General features: G+C 35.2%; 1 protein-coding gene across 2 annotated transcripts in view; it reads left to right on the forward strand.

Moving 5' to 3' along the window:
- Positions 1-25,860, forward strand: part of ITGA8 (integrin subunit alpha 8) — a 139,653-nt gene that overhangs the window by 71,530 nt on the left and 42,263 nt on the right. For both annotated transcript variants that reach the window (XM_039331621.1, XM_039331620.1), the window contains exons 16-23: positions 4,310-4,365; positions 7,396-7,550; positions 9,368-9,505; positions 9,979-10,046; positions 10,478-10,625; positions 14,401-14,493; positions 23,319-23,398; positions 24,498-24,578. In XM_039331621.1, coding sequence (XP_039187555.1) covers positions 4,310-4,365; positions 7,396-7,550; positions 9,368-9,505; positions 9,979-10,046; positions 10,478-10,625; positions 14,401-14,493; positions 23,319-23,398; positions 24,498-24,578 — 819 coding nt within the window. The remainder of the gene's footprint in view (positions 1-4,309; positions 4,366-7,395; positions 7,551-9,367; positions 9,506-9,978; positions 10,047-10,477; positions 10,626-14,400; positions 14,494-23,318; positions 23,399-24,497; positions 24,579-25,860) is intronic.

The following is a 25,860-nucleotide window of genomic DNA, read 5'->3' on the forward strand; positions in this document are numbered from 1 at the left end:
CCCAGCTCTTCAGCCTGCCAAAACATTATCAGTTTGTGTCCTTGAGTTCCCATGGAGCTTTATTGTTATTATGGCTAGCTGAGTTCAAGCATTCACTCCATTCCCCTTTCAACACCTAATTTCTAAACAAAAGAAAAAACATGTTAAAAGAAACATAAAAATGGCTGCAATTTCCATCAGTTGTCAGAGCAGGAACATCCAATGTTACAGCATTGACATATAAAACATATCCTAATTAAATGCACTTGAAAAAAAGGAAAACAAATAGAACACTCTATTGCAGGTATCAAGAAGTTTATATTGCCATGCTATAGACTTATTGAAAGTAATGAGACTTAAGATAATTATGCCTAATGTTTTGTGCTGATACACAAAACAGTAGTCCTAAATTTTAAGTTAGAATTATTTGGTGGCTTTATTGTAAGTCATTGGATTGATTGATTGATTGATTATTTGTTTGTTTGTTTATTTGATTCAAAGTTAGATATGTATTTTTTGTTTTTATATCTTATGCAACATAACTCTGGGCAGCTCACAAGCAACAGTATCTCCACATATGTCCCACATATGCACAAGGAACATTACTGGGCTCCAACCTCATACTGTCCCAATATTTGTAGGAAAAACCAAGTCTTTAAAGTTGGATCTGATGGATCTCAAAGGGAATGATGTTTCAAAAGGCAGAGTGATTGCTGAGAGGACCTGCTTTCTTGGTCCCACTAAATGGCATATATTTAAGATAAGGACCTGAAACACCTATGCCCTATCAGATCTAGTGGAACAGATACCTTCAGGGAGAGAAAATCTCTGTGCAATTCAGGGCTTCAAAAGAGATAATTAGCTCCTTGAATCTCTCAGCTCTTTAAGGTAGATCAGACTAATTTACATGCTTAGGTATAATTGTCACATGTAATTATGCCACCTGCAAGGGTTTTTTTTCACTCCTTTTTTGACCCATCATTTTAAGAAACATCTTACTTATTTCTCAGAAGAGCCAGAAGAATTTGATAATTCTTGGGAAAGTGTAAAATAACCCTTTGTAAAAACTGTTGGAGTCAATGATGATAAGCCTTATTTGCTACACTCAGAGATTGATTTTAACTTCAACTTATTTTGTTTTTAGCTATATATGATTCTCTTACTAGGTGGTATGAATTAAACCTGCATAATTTCCGGGGAACACATGCTATTAACAAATTAGGAAAATTGAAGTTTAATACAATTACAGAACTCCAGGTTGAATAATGTTGGTAACATAGAACTAAAAATAAACTATTTGTGTACTATAATTTACTGAAAGTGCTTTTTTATATATTTTGCAATTCTCCATTTTTATAATTAAGTAATATAAGAGTTTTTGCATTATAATGATAGTAATGACATTATTGGGTAAATGTGAAGTGCTTATATATATTCTACAGTTTTGCCCAATTCTGGCATCTAAGAAGACTTAATATGTGGAATGCTTTGCTGCTATATTAGGAATATTTAATTTCTATAAAACCACTACCCCAAACTTGTATTCCTGATAATTCCCAGCCATTTATACTCTTTGAGAGAGAGCTTCACTGAGAAAAGCTAACACATTATGCTGTGTATGGCTTTTGTTTTTCTTATATAGCTTTGAACATATAAGCCAGTGCTTACCAAATCTTTTCCTTCGTTATCCAAAATCCCTTATAAGAAAGACCTTTCAATTAATCAGAATAGAGCTGGAAGAGATCTTGGAAGTCTTCTACTCCAACCCCTTGCTCAAGCAAAAGACGCTATACAATTTGAGGCAAGTGATTGTCCAGCCTCTTCTTAAAAATCTCCAGTGATGAAGCACCCAAAATTTCTGAAGGCAAGCTGTTCCACTGGTTAATTCTTCTCACTGTTAGGAAGTAGCTCCTTAATTCCAGATTGCTTCTCTCCTTGATTAGTTTCCACCCATTGTTTCTTGTCCCGCCCTCTGGTGCTTTGGAAAATAAGTTGACCCCCTCTTCTTTATGGCAGCCCTTCAAATACTGGAATACTGCTATCATGTCACCCCTAGTGCTTCCTTTCTCTAGACTAGCCATACTGAAATCCTGCAACTGTTCTTCATATGTTTTAGTCTCCATGCCTTTAATCATCCTAGTTATTTTTCTCTGAACTTTTCCCCAAGTCTTAATATCTTTTTTGTATTATGGTGACCAAAACTAGATGCAGTATTCCAGGTGTAGTCTTACTAAGGCTTTATAAAGCAGTACTAATACTTCATATGATTTTGATCCTATGCATGTGTTTATACAACCAAGGATAGCTTTTTTGCTGCTGCCACACACTGCTGGCTCATATTTAAGAAACTGTCTACTAGGATTCAAGATCCCTCTCACAGTTACTGTTTATGAGCCAGGTTTCACCTAATGTGTACTTGTACTTGGTTTTTCCTGCCTAAGTGAATAACCTTGCTTTTCTCCACATTAAATTTCATTTTGTTAGATAGGGCCCATTGTTCAAGTCTGTCAAGATCTTTTTGGATCCTGAGCTTGTCTTCTGGGTGTTGGCTATCCCTGTTAGTGTCATTCACAAATTTGATGAGTTTCCCTTCTATTTCCTCAACTAAGTCAATTATAGTATGAAAATATTGAAGATTGCTGGGCCTAAGACAGAACCACTGCTTACTTTCCTCCATATAGATGTAATGCCATTAAGATTGAGTACAGTTTGTCAGCCAGTTATAAATCCATCTGGTGATGATGCTGTCTATCCCACATTTTTTTAGCTTATCAAGAAGTATGTTATGGTCTAGTTTGTTGAATGCCTTGCTGAAGTCTAAGTATATTATGTGCACAGCAGTGGTGGGATTCAGCCAGTTTGCACCAGTTCGGCAGAACCGGTAGCTAATTTTTTGTTGCCCAGGCCCAGAATGGACTTCCGGAAGCAGCATCCACACAGAGAATCAGTTGTTAACATATTTGAATCCCACCACTGTCCACAGCGTTTTGCTGGTCTATTAATTTAATCACTTTATCAAAGAATGAAATTAAAGTGGTTAGCCATGATTTCCTTTTAACAAATATATATTGGCTTGTAGTTATAACTTTATTTGTTTCTAGTGTTTGCAGATCTGTTTTTTATTATCTTTTCCAGTATCTTCTTAGGTATTGATGTTAGGCTGATTGGTCTATAGTTTCCTGGGCCTGTTTTTTTCCCCTTTTTTGAAGATTTTTTTTCTTTTTTTTCTTTTCACCATTTATCAGTAAGTCTTTATTTAAATGTCCACGTTGTGACTGGATAATGAATTTGTATGATGTTACCCAAAGAAAAAACATTTTTACTAATTTTGGCTAATTTACACAGTTTGGAATATACTGATAGAGATTGTCTTCGAGATCAAATCATACATGATGGATCTTGTACACTGCCCAGAGTTTATCTATGAAGAAGGACAGTTTCTAAATGCGATATATAAATAAAATTACTGCAATATTGATTAGCAGTAAATTGTAGTTCTGTGGTACAAAATGTATGTATTCTGTATCTGTAGTAGTGGTGGTGCGGTCTATAATGATTTAACCACCTATATGTGGTTATTTCTTAAAGCCCTTTGAATACAGGCTGATTAAAATTTATATTATTATAAAATTTATATTATATTTATATACAGGAGAAAGTCATATAACTGAAATGTTTTTTGATTTATGTGATTATGATTTAACAGTCATAACAATGACTAGGCAATAGCCAGATAAATGGGATATATAAAATATTTAATGCCGCAGTATAATTATCCCTGGAAGCTAAGGCCAAGTTTACAACAGACCAATTAAACAGCAAACCAATCACAATATGCATCTTTTTTTTTAAAAAAAAATGACCTAATGGTAAGGGATAATATCTCTAAAAGGATGAGCTGCCATTTAGTTAGGATATGTAAAATAGATTTGTTAAATCCATCAGTGATTTGTGCTCTTATAAATGTTATTTAAATAAAAATTGTGAGAAATCATGTCCAAATTTCTACATTTTTTGATTATTTTGATTTTGTTAGACGACTGGGCATAGGTCTTGGTATTTAAGAGCTAGAGATCCCTAGTTTAAAAAGCATAATTATTTAATGATATTGTCTAGAAAGATAATTTAGAAAAAAAATCAGAATTAGGTTTTTTTTAGTTAAGCAGTAGAGATGGAAGATGGATGAATGAATAATCAAAACGCTATTTGAGCAGGATGTTTTATATGGCAGGTTTTATAAAGGAGAAGACAAAAGAAAACACATGTTAACAAGGTTTTTTTAAATGTGTACTAGAACTTCAATAAGAGTGTTTTCCCCTTTCCTTTACAGTTTTACTGTAACAGTTTGTGCAGATTTTCAAAGTCCAGGTTTTTCAGATAAAATAGGTAAGTCTTTTTTAATATTTGCATGTTGGCACTGAAGGTTGCAGGATTTGGGGGGAGTTTGAAATTTTGCATGAGAACATTGAGGGATATTTTAAAAGTTAAGGATCTATTTATGGTCTGCACAATTTAACATTCTTATAGCCAAATGTTAACATTCTTAAAACTAGGTACTTATGCCAGGAATGCAAATAACAAGCATACTTTTTGCTGCTGCTGATAAAAGCTTTAAGTCAACCATCCTCAGCCCAGAGTCCTTCAAATTCCATAACTCTCCATTATATGTAATTAAAAGTCATACAAGTTCTAGATTGTGGAAACTGTAACCCAACACGTATGGAAATCACCATGCTGGAAGATTAACAGGTGACAGGAGAATTTAGGATTCTGACACAATTCTTCCAAAAATTTGCTTCCATAAGTTGCTACTGCCCTGTTAAGAAAAGATGTCACTTTGACAAATACATGCAATTAACATCATAACTTTTGACCTTTAATTTCAAGAACACAAATGAAGTGAATGATATCACTTTTATCCTTGAAACCTTATTTCATTTGTTTCTTCTCAATTATTAAAATCTTCTTCAGAGTTCTCATTTGAATTGCCCCTAAGAAAATAAAGGATTTAAAAAGAAAAGACTTATCTCTAGTCCTTAATAGAATAAACAATCAAGGAGGAGGCAGTTGATATATTCACTGCAATTATTTAAGATGAGAAACTAAAAATTTCCACTTCAGCAGACATTAAATCTTCATTGTATTAGATTTTATTCTTGCTTTTTAAATGTCGTAATGGGTCCATTAAATATTTTACTATAAACAGCAACATATAAAAACAGAATAATGCAACAATCAAAGAAAAATATTAAATACATCAAACCATAAACATAAACAATTACTATAGTATATTATAATTGTAGCACTATGTAGTATTCTTCAATAAGAAAATTCATTTCATAGTCAGACATTTTGTCTACAGTATTTCTACACAGTCTTCAAATTCACAATGGAAAACTATATTTTAATAGTTTCCCAAATATTAAAAAGGGAATATATGTCTAACATTTTGATGAGGGTATATCACATGAGAGAAATCTCTGCAGAGAATGCTGGCCTTCAACTCTCTTCTGGACATACCTGACAAAGAATGGGAATCTCAGCAAGCACACTTTTCAGCACATTTGAGTGGACTGATCCACATCCCAAACCATATAAGATTTTGAAGGTGATGAGAATATTGAATTGCATCTTTTAACCAATTGGCAGTCAATACAAAATATTGCAAAAATATTGGGTTGCCTGGTTAATATGAGGTTGAGATTTTTAGGTGATCATCAGACAGAGACCTCATTATTAGCTCTTTTTAGTTTGAATTTTTTGATTGTCTTGATTAGTTGGTTTTGTTTGTTGTTTTTACTTTTTTGTTTGTAAACTGTTCTGCCATCTATCCTAAATTAGTAAACAAATAAATAAGTGTATATTTTGCAGTCGCTGTGCTATAAGAAACCAGGTAATGAGATAAAATCTAAGCCCATGAAACATGATTATGAATTAACAGCCAGTATTTATTTAGTAGTAAGTGGTTCATATTCCATTTTAAATAATCTTCCCTCATGTTTAGGTGATCTTTGGATTGCTGCTTTTCCTAGTACAGCTGGAAGTGGATGTAATATATACTACTCAGCAAAGGACTCAGAAAGATTAGCAGGGCTTGGTGCTTCAATGGTACCATTCCCGCTAGTGTTGATTGTGAATTTTCAAGATGACCCAGCTGTATTTATAGCCATATATTTTCACTTGGCTATCAGACAGGAGAAGTGATTACTCTGAAATTGAGGCAGGGCTGTATCCTCAGACCAGCAAGAGAGCTGTGAGGAGAGTGACTTAATTTTTATTCATCACTGAGTATTTCTCAGATAATGATAGTTTTGAGCCAAAGGAGAAAATTGTGAAATTCTTAAGGACAAGAATCCCCAGCAACTTTAAGATGTATGGACTTCAACTCTAACTTGCCAGCTGCAAGTTGAAGCCCACATATCTTAATGATGCTCAGGTTTAGAAACACTGCTCTAGATTCTTCTCCATAAGGATTTTCAAACTTTTTCAGGCTATAGAACCTTTTAATTCCAAAAAACAAACAAAAATAAAAATACCTTGAACTCCTGCTTCAAAGATAAAGCAATAGTGATAGAATATTGGCTGGATTCAAGTGAACTTTTACTTTTTAAAATCTTTCTCTTAATCCCATCAAGTTCTCACAGAATTTAGGGTTCCATGGAATACAGGTTGAAATATCTTGGTCTAGATTATAGAAGATTTAATGTGGGGCTTTAGCCAGAAAGCACAAGAGAATAGGTGGCTATGAGAGGAAGAGTAGTGGCACTTTCTGAATTTGGCATTTCTTTAATTTCTCAGTCTGAAGAGAAGTGCTGGATGAAGGCAACTGCAGCAATTATCTTATTTTCCCAGTTTGCCTGAACTTTGTCTTCATTTTCTCAGAGCCTCTGTGGGATGAGGACAGCTGTTGCCATTTAATCCAGCACTTATCCCAGCATAGAATTTAGCCGTTCAAATAATGTCATGAAATATACATTATTATGAAATAATAATAATGATAATGATTTTATATAATTATATAATAATAACAATAATGTCTCTATTATTAAATAGAGATAATAACATCTATCTTTGTGGGAATAAATAGCTGGTATTAGTTCTGCTGTGAAAGCATTGGCTCTGTCAAAAATGTAAAATTTAAAACCATTTTACTTGGGAGAGTATTGTAGAAATATTGTACATTTTTGTTTTGATGTGGTGAATTTATAGTTAAAAGGCAGTGAAGAATTCACAATAATCCTTCTTTTCTGCCTTATAATATCATAAGAAATACCTAGATATCCTACTTATAGAAAAAGACAGTTGATTCACTGAATGTATAGAAACTACAAAAACAGCAGCTTTCTTTTAAATCAAAGCAGAATGTGAAGGACAGTATTTGCCTTTTACAACATTTTGTTTCCTAATGTTCTTTAGTTCTGAAAGCTGAACTACAGTTAGATTCACTAAAAACCAAAGGAGCTGTTAAGAGGACTCTCTTCCTTGATTATCATCAGTCACAGCATGTCTTCTCCTTCATGATAACTACACAGAATTGGCTCACTTGCAAGGACTTTGTGGTTTATCTTAGAGTAAGTTTTGTTCTTTGCTGGTCAAGAAAATCATACTTTCAGGATAGTTATTCTGGAATTAGTTGAATATGGATGAGTATACAATGACAGGTAAAATAAATTAAAAAAATATAATTGGTTTTGTAAATCTGATGTATTTTAATTATATGGCTTTAGAATAATAATAGATTTCTCCTTCAAACTTATAATAGTTGAAAGATAACCATACTTTACTGAAACACTCAACAAATGAGGAGGATAAAATAATGAGTTGCACATTAGGTGTATTATTGATCCCATTTACCTTATTTGGACTGTACATATAGCATTAAGAAAAATTTGAAACTATCTAAATCATACAAATTAAAGATTATTTTCTCCTTTATTAAATATTCAACATTTTGGTGAAAATCAAAGAAATAATTTTTGGGTTTTTAATTTTTTCTCAAAAGATTGCTTGTTGATTGTTTAAATTACAATATAATATTTGAAGTTCATGAAATATTGTCTTATTTCTATTGCCCATCACATTTTTTACAATGTAAACCACATGAAAATGCAAAACCCTATTTAATATCAGTGTAGACTCTAGTATACATCCCCAAAACTTTCTGTGACAAGGCAGTCACATAATGAAATATCACAGCAAATTTCAGTGCAAAAATTGTTTCCCTAAAGTTAGTATCTTGACGTTATGATACATTAGAACAGCTATCAGAACTGTTAAATAGTAAATTCTTTCTATATGAATTGTGAAATGTCAATTGAGAAATGTCAGTTATTGAAATGGCTTCCGTGTGCTAATATAAAATACTTAAACACATCTAAAATTCACAAAATATATGGAGTATATTCAACATCAGATTTGATGAGATAGACTACAGTATATTAGTGCCAATTGAGATCAAATATATGCAAATACAGTAATAACACTCACATATACATTACCCAAATGTATAAATAGTGTTTGCAGATGTTGCAAGAACATCAGATATATTCAATTTCAGTAGCTGAATTCAATTCTGTTTCTGTGGTGTTGCTTATGTGGAGGATGATTTTTCAATTAACTTTTCAAAAAGGCACAGAAACAAATATACTTGTTATAGAAAATATAGAATCAGTTAGGCCTTTTAGATCGGTGGAATCTCCAGAATTCTTTGCTGAAGTGCATTTAATGTTTGTATATTTAACAGAGTAGTTGAAAGTTTTGTTTTGTTCTGAAATGGGCTCAGTCTCAGCTCCCTATCTACTTGACCAATCCAGAACTATATGGAAGACCATAGAATTTTCCTTCCTTCCTTCCTTCCTTCCTTCCTTCCTTCCTTCCTTCCTTCCTTCCTTCCTTCCTTCCTTCCTCCCTCCCTCCCTCCCTCCCTCCCTCCCTCCCTCCCTCCCTCCCTCCCTCATTTTTTCCACAGAAACTCAAAAGCTAGGTTCCTCTGAGAGATAATGGTTGATCTGATGAGGTTCATAATGTAGCGTGGATTTGAAACTGGATCTCTCCAGTCCAATATTTTTATCATTGTATCACTTTTGAAATAAATTTAGGTAGCCATTTCTTATATACATGGAGGCAAAGTGTCATAGAAGCTTTAATAGAAATTAATAATTTGTTCTTTGTCTTTTTAAATGTCTTAGCCTCTGAGCCTATGCGTATTTATTTGTGATGAAAACTGCATTCCAATGGAAGTAGTCATCCTAACATCTAAATAGTTATAGGACTGGAATATTAATTATTTTATTATTGAAATAAAGATCAAATATTTCTTTTGTGCGTTCATAAAGAATGATAATTGGTATAGATCAACATTTAGATTCCTATAATTTAATTCCTATAGGATGAAACTGAATTTAGAGATAAATTGTCTCCAATCAATATTAGCTTGAACTATAACCTGGATGGATCCACATTTTCTGATGCATTAGCTGTGAGCCCAATATTGAACTATTATCAAGAAAACAGAATGGAGGAACAGGTATGTGTCTTTGCATGCAAATTCTACCACATTATGAAGTCTTTTCTATAAGATGGTGTATTTAGCAGTTTCAGCATTCCCGTGGCAACTTGAGCCAAATTAGTTCATTGTGGTGAGTTAATTGAACCACACTAGCCTTAAATTTGTTACCCTCCTCCAACTGCATTTTCAAAGAGTTCTCATTCTTGTAGAGTTCTCATTCTAGCTAACAATAACAAGATGTGAGAGCATTTGCCTTGCCTCAGAATGAGAAAAATATGTATACACACCCAGTATGCAGAACATAACCTGGCTTTACATATATAAGTAACTGAATGTGGCTTGTTGTATTAAGATCAGAGTTTGGAAGGATCAAAATCTTGAGGGAAGATATTTATAATGGCTATCAAAAGAAACAAAAAGTAAGAAAGGAAATGGCTGGAATTCCTGCCAAAAAGCCCTAACATGAGCAATGCATGTTTTGGACAATTTAGGCATACATTCTTGTGGATTGTGGAGAAGACAACGTGTGCATTCCTGACTTGAAACTTTCCGTTATGCCGTAAGTTGAAACAAGTAAACATATGTATTGTACTTAATAGAATAAAGGTGTTCATTAAAAATGTGTAGAGGGAAAGTATACAGTACAATAGTAAAGTAATTGGAAAGGGCATGCATGCAATTAGAAATCAATTTTAAGTGCTGCATGTTGAGAGCTAACTTTAGTCTTTAGTTTACTTTTTGCAATTTGTCAAATGTACAAAGTTATAAAATCCAAATCCCTTCTGTATATTTTGCTTCTTGAAACTTTGTTTATTTAAGCAAAAAAAGCAAACATTTTGCTTCATTAGAGCCAAGCTGTTTATATAGTATTTACTTTCACTCAGAATTTGTCACAGGAATGCTTACAGCAACATACTAACTGCAGTTCTAGCTTTATAACATATATCTTATTCTCACAATAATGGTTTGGATTGTAACACTTTTTTGTAGAGATAGGGATCAGATTGTAATTGGGGAAGAAAACTATCTCATGCTTACAATCAATTCAAGAAATGAAGGAGAAGGTGCCTATGAAGCCGAGTTGCATATAACAATACCCCCAGAAGCAGATTACACAGGTGTTGAACGGAATAACAAGGTAATGGCCAACAGAAATACCAATTATTTTTGTCTCCACTGGAGACTGTGTAACCAAAATCTGCACAAAATTATAGCATTTGGAGGTGTGGAGGTGTGGGTTGGGTGGGGAGAAACCCAACTCTAGACTTGATGAGTAGTGTGTATAAATAATAAATAAATAAACTGAAGTATATCAGTTCAGTATATAGTAGAATTTAATTTTAATAATTAGTTGATTCAGATTTGCAATTTGACTTGCATGATTGATTCCAATCATCAATCCAATTTGAAAATTCAGTTCAATTGAATAAAAATATGTAACAGATCTCATTAATTCAAATACACCTGTTTTAGTGTATAAAATTATTTTGGAAGTTCAGTTCATAGACTAGGTTTGAAAACATGATTCAAATAAATCACTTCAGAATTTGATTTTTGAACTAAACTAAAGATTCACACGTTCCTAAAATGTGACCCAGATTTTGAAATAAATAATATATATTTCAGTAAAATCCCTATCAGATATTTGCAGTTATGGAAAGATAGGTTATGAAAATGTCTCAATAACTTTATTTAGAGCAAGCGTAGCAAGTATAGCAATGAACTGATCTGGAGGTAATACATTTTACTTAAAAGATATAAAGAAGAGATTCTTCTTTTGAAAATAAGATGAGATCCTATTCTTTAGATGCACCAATAATTCATGTATGCACCACCGGGTAAGACTAATATTTCATTTTATCTGACTGCAAACTGTTGAAAGTTGATGCATCATGAACTTTATTTTGAATAATTTAAAGTATGATACTCCAAAAAGGAAAACAGGTTGTGCCCAGATAATTTCCTTTCTAAAAATGATTTTTTTTTGGTTATTGTGTTGGAAATAATTTTATGAAAATATTATTTGTTGAATTAAACTTTAATTAATATATTTAACAACAAACAGGATTTTTAAATCTTTATGTATTTAACCACAACCAGGATTGAAATTACTATAATGCTATTAAGTGGTTTGCTTTTAAGGTTACAAAAAGTTTATCTTGTGTTTGTATACCCATTTCTTAAAATATCCTGACTTAATGCAGCTGGATGTATTTTAATTATTTATTATTCATTTAATAGATATTTTATCTATATGGTAAGCTGGTAAACATGCTCTAGTTTTCTGTAACTCCAGGTAGCGCTAAAAATAATCTCTCTAATCATTTAGTTTGATAGCTGACTGTAAGTGAGAGGACATATTTGCTTTCTGCAAAACAACCATAAATTTCCAAGTACAGTACTTCCTGGTCATCCTGTTGATTCTATGAGAATTTAAGAGCTTGGAGCTTTCAAGAGCTCAAATATTGATTTCTTGTTGAATTTTTAAAATCAGGGCATTGATATTTTTGGAAACACAGATTGATAAATGATTAATCATCGTCATGAAATTTTTTTGCCAGATGTAAAGATTAAAACTGTTCATCCAATAATTTTTCTAGGTTATCACTTTTCCCAATACTTTTCAACAGTTTCCCCTTGAAACAATTCCAGATTATTCTGAGGTTAATTCACAAGGCTTTCCATATGTTCAGAGCTGTAAAATAAGCCATGTGTTGCGATTAAAACAAACAAAACAGTTTGCTTTCCAGGTATTGTAGGTTTTAGAACTGTTTCTAGATATGCCAATGTGATCAATAGAAATCCCAGCCAATTCTGTTTGTAATTATTTTCCCCTTTTCACAGACCATGTCTTTCTTTTCAAAAACATATGCACTATAACTTGACATGACTTCAAACTACAGTTTTTTTAATGGGAGCACACTATATTATCAGATGGTTGTTTTAGTTCCTTCTCAGTTTATTCATGATTTATGTAAAACAGCACCAATATTGATATCATAGGTTTGTTCCAGAGAATCTAATTATGAACTACAGTGTTAGATTATACCTTAGTTTAGTTAGAACTGAAGCATTTATCATAGTATTTTAGTACAGGTACACAGGTACCTTTTTAAATATCTAGCAGGGTTTTTTTTTTTTGCCTCATCTGGAATAATTAGCTTATCCTATTGGCCATAACATTTGTAAATGATGGGAATGATAATAAATACATCCAGAAGCCATCAGATTGCAAAAGATACATTGCTTAGTAACATGCATAGCAGTCATTCCAATCACATTATGATTTTTAAAAGCATTTTGTATGCATTTTGAAATGTTATTTCTTCAGGGAATTATGTTAAAAAAAGATAAAATATGTATTTTGTTTTTATGTAATTTCTAATGTCTTACAACTTTCTATGCTTCTGCTGCTGACCATCCCCTGCTTCATTATGTTCATTCAGATAGCTGATCCAAAGATCAAAGATAATACACAAAAAGTTAACACTGGATTTATACTAGGGAAAGAAAAGTCTTCAACATATTAAGTTATTTTGGATTTTTTTTCAGGACTTAAGCTAAACAGAAATCATACGTAGCCCTAACTAATCAGCCATTGTGTAGATCAGTGGTTCTCAACCTGTGGGTCGGGACCCCATTTGGGGTCGAACGACCATTTCACGGGGGTCGCCAAACAACACAGTCCACCATTTCCCCCCCCCCTTTTCCTTAGCTGTGCTACTCCCTTTTATTCTATTGGCTTTTGAAAGCCAATAGAATAGACTCTCTTGAATAGAGTCTAATTCTATTGGCTTTCAAAAGCCAATAGGAATTGTCCAGGCTGTCTTTGCCCTGCTGAGCTCGCCAAAAGTCCCAAATGGTGCTGCACCAGTTGAGTAGTCCTCGACTTATGACTGGTTGAGTAGTCCTCGACTTACGACCGGTTGGGGGTTGCGGCATTAAAAAGGTTGAGAACCACTGGTGTAGATGTTATAGTACTAGTCATTTACAATACATTTAGCACTAGAGGTGTACCTCAAAATTGTGAGTTCATGTGTTTTAAATTTGAGTTGTGCTATTTATATATAGGCATGGGCCACTTTTCCAACTTTAATCTCTTCAAACCATGTCCTATATTAGGCTAAAATAAAAACAAATGTACATTTTAAGCCTTTTTATCCTAATACAAATATTTTTACATGTACTTTCTCTTATCACATATTTTTGCAAGCATTTTTCCTATAATATACATTATGTTTGTAAATTAATGTATAATTCCATTTAAATTCATATCTAGCTTCAGAAAATTACTAAAGCAAATTTCCACTACTTAAACAAAAGCTGAACAAATTTCTCATTGATCTTATATCTTTATCTACACATATGTCATTTTAAAGATTACAGCAATTTTGCCTTTTAAATTTTATAGGATTGTTTTGTTTTTAATTTTATGTTGTTTTATGGTAGTATGCTTTCTAACATAAATATTACTACCAAAATTTAAACAGAGATCAGCAAAATATATTGAGTTCAGCAAAAATATATTGTATTGCTGACTATGTAAACCACTTGGAACAGTAAACCACTCTGTAAACCACCATGAAGCAATATATAAGTCTAAGTACTATTGTTATCCTGAATTCCAATTCTCCTATCAGAATATTAGGGCAAAATAGCTTTATTAATGTCATTTTCCAACCTAGTATACTTGAGATATAGTGAAAATAATACCAGTGAACTCTCCCTGTTTCATTTATACCTAGTTTGTTCTTTTTTGAATGTCAATTTTATCATTCATGAATGAATTTTTAGACTTCTGTACAGCTGTTTGAAATCAGCAGTAATCTTGCTATCTGAAGGCCATTCATTTTTCCAACAGGATACATTCTGGATTGACCTTTCAACTCCATGTTGGTGTTCTTTGGTTACAGGCACTACGTGTGCTGAGCTGTGATTATAAGATGGAAAATGAAACTAGAGCAGTGATCTGTGATCTTGGAAATCCCATGGCAGCTGGAACAAATGTAAGGCAAAATCAAAAATATTATTAATTATAGCAAATTAAACTGTTTAGAGAATTAATGGAAAACTATCAAAATTAGGAGAACTTATGTTAGTGAATGGTAGCTTTTTAAAAAATGTGCAGGAGTGAAATTGTAGTTGAACATTTTACTGTATATATAAAGAGATAATACTGAGCTTATTTGTGACTCCAGGGACATTCTAGCCACGGTGATTGATGATTAATTATTTGCATTGTTGTCATCTCCTAGTGATCACATACGATTAATTAAATGTGAGGGCTTAAGCATGTAAGTTCCGTAGTTTTTATTGAAACTTAGGTTGCCATCTGATGGATAGTTGCCTGGACAACTGAATTCAATAGATGGTTTTTTCCAGATTTAGATTTATATTATCAGCTCTATCATATACATGAAAGTATCACTGAGCATATTTCTGCTTGGACACAAGCTAATTTGTACTGTTACAATTTTTCAAAATACTTGTATTTATATCTATATTGCTAGATGAGTGAGTAGAATCATATAAAGTAGCACAAATACCATGATTATTTTCCAATTTACTGATTTCATTTGTTTTGTATTTTTATTATGAGGGTACATCATAATTGGATCAGATTATGGTTTTGTTTACCGCACTCTCACAAGCATTTGCCATGTAGTTAAAAACATTTTATTATAAACAACTTTCAGGGTTTCCAGATATTACCCCATACATATATACATACATACATATACATGCATACATACATGAGGGGACATCATAATTGGATCAGATTATGGTTTTGTTTACCGCATTCTCACAAGCATTTGCCATGTGAGCCTATGGAGCTGACTATGGATCTAAGTGGGGTTCATCCAGATGCCCTAAGCTCTATGGTCTCCCCAAGATACACAAAGAAGGAACCCCACTTAGACCCATAGTCAGCTCCATAGGCTCACCTCTACAAAACCCATCCAAATTTCTCGCCAAACAACTACAGCCCTATGCAGAATCCATCACCTCACACGTAAAAAACTCATTCCAGTTCATAGAGATCATAAAGAAACAAAACTTACAGCCCAGCGACCTACTCGTGAGCTTCGATGTCATATCCCTCTTCACCCAAGTGCCAATCAAAGAAGCCTTGACAGCTATCCAAAACAAATATAACCCCCCAAACACATCCTAGATCTGACCAACCACTAACTATCCAACACATACTTCATCTATAACGGACAAAAATACAAACAAATAGAAGGAGCACCCATGGAATCACCCCTCTCACCTGTCATTGCAAACCTCTACATGGAACACTTTGAAAACTAAGCTCTAGAAAAATCTGATCACAAACCCAAACTCTGGCTCAGATACATAGACAACACCTTCATAATCTGGCCACATGGGAAAGAAAAACTGGACAACTTTCTCACACACCTACACCCCAAAATACAGTTCACCATGGAAACAGAAGCTAATAACCAACTTCCCTTCCTGGATGTTTTAGTCTACAAGAAATCCAATGGCTCCCTAAGACACACCATCTACCAGAAGAAAACACACAAACCGCTATCTGCACACACTCTCACACCACCACCCAGCGCAGATCAATTCCGTAGCCAAGACACTCATCTCCAGAACAAAACGCTTAGCTGACGAACAACATCTAAAAACCGAACTACACACTCTCACTAATATACTAACATCCAACGGATTCCAAAGAAATAAGATTACCAACCTAATCCAAAAAGAAACCCCTACTAAAATCCAAGACAGAGAACAAGAAAACGGCAAAGCCGTCTTCCCATATATAAAAGGCACCACAGACAGAATCAGCAAGATCCTCCACAAACACAACATCAAGACAGCATTCTGCACAAACAGAAAAATATCCACCATCCTTAGAAACCCCAAAGACAAAATTGAGTTAGAAAATCAAGGATTATATGAAATCCCTTGCACTGCTTGCCCCACCACATACATCAGACAAACCAACAGAAGAATAAGTGCACACATTGAAGAACACAAGAACTCAGTCAAAAAAGAGTAACCAACTTCTTCCCTGGTCCAACACCTTAAAGCCACAGGACATGAAATTGACTTTAAAAAGATCAGAACTATCGCCAAAACTGAACACTTTAATAACAGGATAACTAGAGAAGCCATCGAGATAGAAAAATGCTCACCCAGCATGAATAAACGAGATGATACCGCCCGCCTATCAGCCATTTGGAAATCCGCTCTTATTGACAAACGAATCCCTAACACAAAGAATGACACCAGACACACATTCACAAAAACCACACAGGATGTCACCATCACACATCCACGCAAAAAGTAAACCCAAACCCACACTGATGATGAAGCACGACCACAAACCAGAAGCCAGACCACAGCTGCATCATTAGCCACTTTAAACCCCTCCAATCCATACATGAAACAAACTGACACCCACCATGAAGATGAGGCATGGCCACGAACGCGAAGCCAAACAATAGCAACGCAGCTCACCATCTCACATCCCTCTGCAACTCAGAATAACCTGAGCACAACAAAGCCCCTACCCAAACAGAACACTCCCCCATCCAATCAGAGCACAGCCAACCCCCCTAACCAATCAGAACACACCTCCACCCAATCAGAACACAGCCAAGCTCCCACCCAATCAGTTCATACCCCCACTGGCAGTTAAAAGGAAGAAACAGCTACGATCAAACAGTGCTCCTAGAAGCACGAAGCGAAAACACCAGCCTGAAAATGACGAATGGGACTTCGTTGAAACGTCGCCAAGACACTTCCAGTTTTACGTGGGAGAAAACCCGAATAACCAAAGACCTACATACAAACACCGCAAAAACCTCAGAAAATATATATATATTCAATAATATCCATAAAAGGATATGATGGGAGCAAATATCACCGAAGGGGAGGGGGATACGAGGGCGTTAATAGATTTAAAAATTAATAACAAAGGGGCAGGTAGGAAGATCAGAAGGAACGACAGAAGAGAATGTAACACCAAAGAAACATCTGGAACATTAATTGACTGGCTGGGGCCGGTGACGCAGTCTAGGAGCCTGATGCAGATGTCAGCCAAACCTATTAAGTCATTCTTGTTAAACTGGCTTTTTAGCCCTGATGATGTTGGGAGTTCCCAACGAAAGTTTGGCAGCTTTTAATAAAGTATTTTTCTTACTTAAACTCTCCTGGTGATCGCATATTATTTATTTTATTTATTATTATTTTATTCATATTCAAAATTTGTGGCTCACCCAACAGATAAGATATATTATATATGTATGTATGTATGTATGTATGTATGTATATATATATATATATATATATATATATATATATATATATATATATATATATATATATATATATATATATGTTTTCTGAGGTTTTCGCGGGTATTTGTATGTAGGTCTTTGGTTGTTCGGGTTTTCTCCCACGTAAAATTGGAAGTGTCTTGGCGACGTTTCGACGAAGTCCCATTCGTCATCTTCAGGCTGGTGCTTTCAGCTTCGTGCCTCGAGCAGCAGTGTGTGGTCTTGGCTGTTTCTTCCTTTTAACTGCCAGTGGAGGTATGAACTGATTGGGTGGGAGCTTGGCTGTGTTCTGATTGGGTGGAGGTGTGTTCTGATTGGTTAGGGGCTTGGCTGTGCTCTGATTGGCTGGGGGGTTGGCTGTGCTCTGATTGGCTGGGGGATTGGCTGTGCTCTGATTGGCTGGGGGAGTGTTCTGTTTGGTTGTGCTCAGGTTAGTCTGAGTTGCAGAGGGATTCAAGATGTTGGGCTGCCCTGCCATTCCTTGGCTTCGTGTTCGTGGTCGTGCTTCCTCTTCATGGAGGGTGTCAGTTTGCTTCATGTATGGATTGGGGGGGTTTAAAGTGGCTAATGATGCAGCTGTGGTCTGGCTTCTGGTTTGTGGTCGTGCCTCATAGTCAGTGTGGCTTTGGGTTTGTTTTTTTGCGTGGATGTTTGGTGGTGACCTCCTGTGTGGTTTTTGTGAGTGTGGGTCTGGTATCATTTTTTGTGTTAGGGAGTCGTTTGTCAATAAGGGCGGGTTTCCAAATGGCTGTAGGCGGGAGGTATCATCTCGCTTGTTCATGCTGTGTGGGCGTTTTTCTATCTCGATGGCTTCTCTGATTATTCTGTTATTAAAATGTTCACTTTTGGCAATGGTTCTGGTATTTTTAAAGTCAATTTCGTGTCCTGTGGCTTTAAGGTGTTGGACCAGGGAAGATGTTGGTTCCTCTTTTTTGACTGAGTTCTTATGTTCTTCAGTGCGTGCACTTATTCTTCTGTTGGTTTGTCCGATGTATGTGGTGGGACAAGTGGTGCACGGGATTTCGTATACTCCTTGATTTTCTAATTCAATTTTATCTTTGGGGTTTCTAAGGATGGTGGATATTTTTCTGTTTGTGCAGAATGCTGTTTTGATGTTGTGTTTATGGAGGATCTTACTGATTCTGTCTGTGATGCCTTTTATGTATGGGAGGATGGCTTTGCCGTTTTCTTGTTCTTTGTCTTGGATTTTAGTGGGGGTTTCTTTTTGGATTAGGTTTGTAATCTTATTTCTATGGAATCCATTGGATGTTAGTACATTGGTGAGAGTGTGTAGTTCGGGTTTTAGGTGTTGTTTGTCAGCTAAGCGGTTTGTTCTGGAGATGAGTGTCTTGGCTACAGAGTTGATCTGTGCTGGGTGGTGGTGTGAGAGAGCGTGCAGATAGCGGTTTGTGTGTGTTTTCTTCTGGTAGATGGTGTGTCCTAGGGAGCCATTGGATTTCTTGTAGACTAAGACATCCAGGAAGGGAAGTTGGTTGTTAGTTTCTGTTTCCATGGTGAACTGTATTTTGGGGTGTAGGCTGTTGAGGTGTGTGAGGAAGTTGTCCAGTTTTTCTTTCCCATGTGGCCAGATTATGAAGGTGTCGTCTACGTATCTGAGCCAGAGTTTGGGTTTGTGATCCGATTTTTCTAGAGCTTGGGTTTCAAAGTGTTCCATGTAGAGGTTAGCAATGAGAGGTGAGAGGGGTGATCCCATGGGTGCTCCTTCTGTTTGTTTGTATTTTTGTCCTTATAGATGAAGTATGTGTTGGATAGGCAGTGGTTGGTCAGATCTAAGATGTGTTTGGGGGGGTTATATTTGTTTTGGATAGCTGTCAAGGCTTCTTTGATAGGCACTTGGGTGAAGAGGGATATGACATCGAAGCTCACTAGTAGGTCGCTGGGCTGTAAGTTTTGTTTCTTTATGATCTCTATAAACTGGAATGAGTTTTTTTACGTGTGAGGTGATGGATTCTGCATAGGGCTGTAGTTGTTTGGCGAGAAATTTGGCTAGGTTTTGTAGAGGTGAGCCTATGGAGCTGACTATAGTCTGAGTGGGGTTCCTTCCTTATGTATCTTGGGGAGACCATAGAGTTTGGGGCATCTGGATGATTTCTCTCTGGGAATGATTCTTTGCTGGATCTCTTCGCTAATGGGGGAGGCTTTTATTTTGGATCTGGTGGTTTTTTCCAGGTAGGTGGTGGGATCTGTATTTAGGGGTTTGTATGTGGAGTCTTGGAGTAGGTTGGTTAATTTGGTTTAGTAGTCAGATGTGTTCATAACCACCGTGGCGTTGCCCTTGTCTGCTGGTAGGATTATTATGCTGGTGTCTTCTTTAAGGTTACGTAGTGCTGTCTGTTCCTCTTTGGGTAAGTTGCTTTTGGGTGGCTTGCTGGTGCAGAGGATGTTGGTGATTTCGAGTCTGATTCTGTTGGCGTCGTCGGGGTTGATTTTAGTCAGGCTGGTTTCAACTCCACATATAATGGTTTCAGTGGGGATGTGTTTGGGAGCGACTGCAAAGTTGAATCCTTTGGAAAGGACATTGGTTTCGGCTTTGGTGAGGATCCTATCTGAGATGTTATGCACTGTTTGCTTCATGTGTGGCTGTGAGGGAGGAGGGGTTTGTTTCTGGCGTTCTTGTAGTCTTCGGAGTTTGTTGGTGTGTGTATCTGTCTTGAAGGGTGGTCTGTGTTTCGGCTCTCCAGACGGCAAGTTGTTTGGATTTGTCCCAAAGTGCGGGGTGGATCTTGTTGCTGAGTTTGAGGTGGAGTGTGAGGAGATCTTTGTTAATTCGGTCTAGGAGGAATCTTTTTGTGTGAAGTTCATTTCTGATTAGGGCCCATTCTGTTCTTTTCAGGATCCGTTTGGTGGCTGCAGAGTTGGAGTGGAATTTCAGTTGGAAACATGTGGGGATTAGATTTTGATCTCGGCAGTTGCGTAGGAATGCGAGGTCGCATAAAATGGAAGCTCTTTGGACTTCAAGTTTTTCATAGGTCCTGGTCAGATGGTGGATTTCCTCCCCGTAGAGGTTCATATTTGTTTTCTGAGGTTTTCGCGGGTATTTGTATGTAGGTCTTTGGTTGTTCGGGTTTTCTCCCACGTAAAATTGGAAGTGTCTTGGCGACGTTTCGACGAAGTCCCATTCGTCATCTTCAGGCTGGTGCTTTCAGCTTCGTGCCTCGAGCAGCAGTGTGTGGTCTTGGCTGTTTCTTCCTTTTAACTGCCAGTGGAGGTATGAACTGATTGGGTGGGAGCTTGGCTGTGCTATCAGCTCAAACTAGAGCCATCCACAGGCAGCAGTCACAACTGCCTAACATGCAGACAGCCCAGGTTCGAATCTCAGAAGGGTATGTCTGGTTGAAAAGAGCTAAAGAGTTTGAAATAGCTATTCCAGTTCTCCCTTAATTCTTTGCTAGCAATCCAAATTTTAGAAATGTATACGATGTCACATTTGTGACTGCTGCCTGTGGATGGCTCTAGTTTGAGCTGATACAAGGCAAAAGATTTCTCTCTCCCATATTTGGGCAGCAGGGTGTAACATACAGCATTCTAGATAACTCCTCCCCTGTTTCTTCCCTCCCTAACACAGCTGGCAAAAGTGAGACAGAGCCTGTGGCCTAGAGGTTAATACAGCTGCCTAACATGCAGACAGCCCAGGTTCGAATCTCAGAAGGGTATGTCTGGTTGAAAAGAGCTAAAGAGTTCGAAATAGCTATTCCAGTTCTCCCTTAATTCTTTGCTAGCAATCCAAATTTTAGAAATATATATATATACACACACACACACACACACACACGTACATATATAATATATATGTTGTTGTTGTTAATTGTGAAGTCGTGTCCGACCCATTGCGACCCCATGAACAACGTTCCTCCAGGTCTTCCTGTCCTCTACCATTTTCTGGATTAGAAATATATATGTATGTATGTATGTATATGTATATGTATATTTCTAATTTTCATGACATGATTCAATAAGACTTTTTGACATACTAAACTTTAAAATATACTATTGCTACATAGATAATCTCATTTCATTGTATAAGTAACCCTTGCCTTACCACAGCAATTAGAACCAGAATTGCCATAGCCAAGCAAAGCAGTTATAAAATGTTACTTAGTACTGATAGTTTCAGCAGTCCCAGTTGCCATCATTAAGCGAGGACCATATAGATCATTAAGCAAGAACCTCACATGATCATGATTTCTTACTTTCCACCAGCTTCCCCGTTGACTTTATTTGTGGGAAGTGGCAGAAAAAAATAAAAAATGTGATGTCATGATAGTGTGGACTCTGTACCCGCTGGAACTCTGGGGACTGGTCATAACTACCAATCATTTAGCCCTCCCCTAACTTTGAATGGTCACTGAAGGAATGGACATACTACAGAGTTTTCTGTTAAAAAACTTGTGAAGTTACATTGCTTGCTTGCTTCCTTCCTGCCTGCCTGCCTGCCTGCCTTCTTCTTTCTGAAAAACTTTTCTACTGTTTTAAAGAGATAAAATCCGTCAACCTCTGTGGAGTTTTATTGTTGGCATATGTGAATCTCATTTGCTCAATATTACTAGCAGTGTCAAGGATTAAAAATCTTCATTAAAACCCATTGCCACCCAGAACACCATCTGCTGCTCATTAACACATACATCAATTTTATGTTTAAATAAAGCATTAAAGTAGGGCTAAAGTAAAGAGGCTTTCATAGATCACTAGAACTGTGGTACATATTTGTTCCAGTGGAACTCAGGGAACCAGAAAATTTTACATTTGGCTGCCAGAAGTAGATACTATATGCTATTAAACCTGCAAGAATTGAGCAGTATGGATATTGTGGGGGAGTTTTATGCTACATTTATCTAGACAAAGGAATTATTTGTAAGCCATCTGATAGCCAACCTCTTTGGGCACATTACAATAAAATCTTTAAAAAAAATAGAATATTCATTTCATGAATTTATGATAGCCAGCTTCTTTCAGGGCTTTAAGACCACCAATTCTTCATTGGAAGATATTGAGGAATGTCACAAAGCCAGGAAATTGGTACCTATAGATTCCATGGTACATTATCTATTTTGGGTATCCATAAGATCCCACTGAATGAAGGAAGGAATGAATGATCAAGTAATCTTAAAATCCCATCAGCTTTCAAGCCAGCATAACCATAATCGTGTACATTTCAGTAATCATTAAAAACGCACATATATTTCTTTATTGTATACATTGGATCTTAAGGTCAGTACCCTAATAATGAGAGAGCAGACTTCAAAACGTGAATTATTTTACTGCTTTGGGAAGGAGAGAAGTAAAAACTCTTGTTTTTTTTTAAAAAAAATAGTGATATTGTATGTAAGAGAAATTGAATATTGTACATACAACTGTAGAATTAATTGTCATCTTTTTGTTGATTGTTTACTAAAAAACTAACAAGACTTCACTCAAGGCATCTTAAACATCTAATATTAATTTATAAACATAGGTTAATCATATGTTCATAGTTTTAATATATAATTTCACTGTAGTTTTCTGCAGGTATCAGATTTACTGTTCAACATTTTGAAAATCCTGAACTGAGCGTTGAATTCAAGCTCCAAATGCAAAGGTAAGAACATACAGTGAAAGAATTTTTTTTATTAAGGTCTTTGACAGCATTACAAATAGAAGAAAGAAAATATATTCCTAGAGCAAACATATTACCAAGAAATTATCATAGAATAATAGAACAAGTCAAAGTTTTGCATGGTTGTCTGGCTTGGTAAAGATATTTGGTCCTTAAAAATAATTAACATCTTTATTTATATGATTCTCAAATTTTGAAATAATTGGGGAAAACAAAGTATACCATATACGGAACATCATAAGAAAACATAGGCAAAACTTTCTACTTCCCTTGAACCACGAGGGCAAAGTCTGTGATGATAATGACTCTTCTGAAATCTACCCACCAATAATGCCAAAGGAAGCAGATTTAAAAGTGTGTATATATATATTTAACTAATCCATCTTGTTACGCCTCTGAAAACTCTAATTGTCTGAAGGTTATTTCTCATTTACCTCAACAAAAGGCAAATAGGGAATGAATTATGGATGTTCAGTCCAAAACATTTGAAGGGAATGAGGGTACCTATTCTTACTCTATACCTGGATTTCTTAAAATGTGGTGTGAGGAACCTTAGGGGGTGCCACAAGATCCTCTCAGGGATAAAATAAATCATAATTAGTTGCAAGATATTAAATATATTTGCAAATATTTAAAACAAAATCACTCTTCTCATTGTTTTTTTAATCTGTTAAAAATATAGTTTTTCATGAGATGAAATTACAGTATATTAATATCTAAGATATAATATTGTTATTTGATATGATTTAGTACATGAGTATTCTACAAATGTATCATATACAGAACATAGCAGTATGTATAATTCATACAAACATAAACTCTTTTGCGATTCTCCATAATTTTTCAAAGTGCAAATGGATTCTATAAGCATAAGGTTTAATAAATGGTATACTGTACTGTACTATATTGATGCCTAATTTGTCTATTTTACTTTGACCAAGGATATATTTAGAAAGTCTACCCATCTAGAGAGTATCTGGTGTAAAAAGCATTGTATTCCTTGAATTTTGTAGATTTAAGTTAAAATGTTTCAGATCCATGTATTTGAAATAAAATTAAACTTTACCCTAATTTATTTTAGTTCCAACAAAGTTAATCCCAACAGTAATTTGGTTGAACTTAAGATTGACATCAGTGCAATAGCTAATGTACAGATCAGAGGGTAAGTACATTTATTCTGAGTCAAATATAAAATAGTCATAATCATTTAATTTATTGTGACTGTGTATTACAGTACTTAGACATTTGTAATTATTGACTCTCAAATATGATAAGCCGTAAAAGATACTTCTTTTCAGAAGGTCTGTTGGTTACCTAACCAGAAAAACAATTCTTACACATCTTTTTTGTGTTGCTGTATGCATGGTCAGATTGTATATTGCCACTGGTATATTGGCTTAACTGTAAGCTGCCAGCCGTGCGAGGGTGATGGAATGAGATAAATCCATGCCAATAGTTTTTTTAAGTGATCACATATTATGATAAAACTTTAATTATGAGCTTGACAGTTCATTCAGTCCTTGGCAACTTTGTGTGTAAAACTATGACATTCTATTCATTCTTATTCATAGATCAGTCTTTTCTCACAATAAATTAGATTTAAATTTATAAGTTAGTGAAAAAATAGTCAGAATTCCTTTAGGCTACCCAAGAAGGTCTGTTCATGTAGCAGGATTGCTTTAGGGCATGATATTCACAATGTTTTTGAAACTTTTTCAAGTGCACAACACAGCAACATGGAAAACTCATCTTCAAGAACATATGGCCAAAGTTTTATTGGGACATGACAATATTCTTAACTATATTATTATAAAATAATTTCTTTGAATGTGTGAATATTCTGACATGTAAATTAAATATTTAATGCTAATTATCTGATCCATATAAGAATGCTGCTGATGAAATAAAAAATGATACATATCTTTAATATTCTATAGATGAACCCAGTTGACAATAGCTATATATTTCCTGAAAGAATATCGTGCTGTATAGACATTGCTTATATCATATATAATAAAGGCTTTTTCTTATTTCCTAAAGAATATTCAAGGGAAGTTTTAAAAGAATTTATACATATCTAGTTAAAAAGACATCCTTTCTTGAAACATTTTGGAGGTGTTTTTTTTTTGTTGCCTATTACAAAATAATGTCTTTAAAATATCAAGAATGTTGATTGGCATCTATTTAACTGATGTATTATTTGTTTAGTAATTTAGTAATTTGTATTGGCATTAAAGATTAAACTGTACAAGAGTATTGAGAGGTTCCAAATGAATGCATATGTATGTGATGTTGAAATGGTAGCCATTTGGGAAACTGTAACTAGTGTCAGAAGTGTCCACAAGGAGATCAAAAAATTCAAAATGCTGATTACAACTATGCAATTGAAGCCCTGCCGATTTTTTGCATGTTGTGCATGAATCCATATAAAAATTATTGAGGCC

This window comes from Crotalus tigris, unplaced genomic scaffold (assembly GCF_016545835.1).
Source record: "Crotalus tigris isolate CLP2741 ecotype Arizona unplaced genomic scaffold, ASM1654583v1 scf7180000024437.13266115, whole genome shotgun sequence".
NCBI classification, from domain to species: domain Eukaryota; kingdom Metazoa; phylum Chordata; class Lepidosauria; order Squamata; family Viperidae; genus Crotalus; species Crotalus tigris.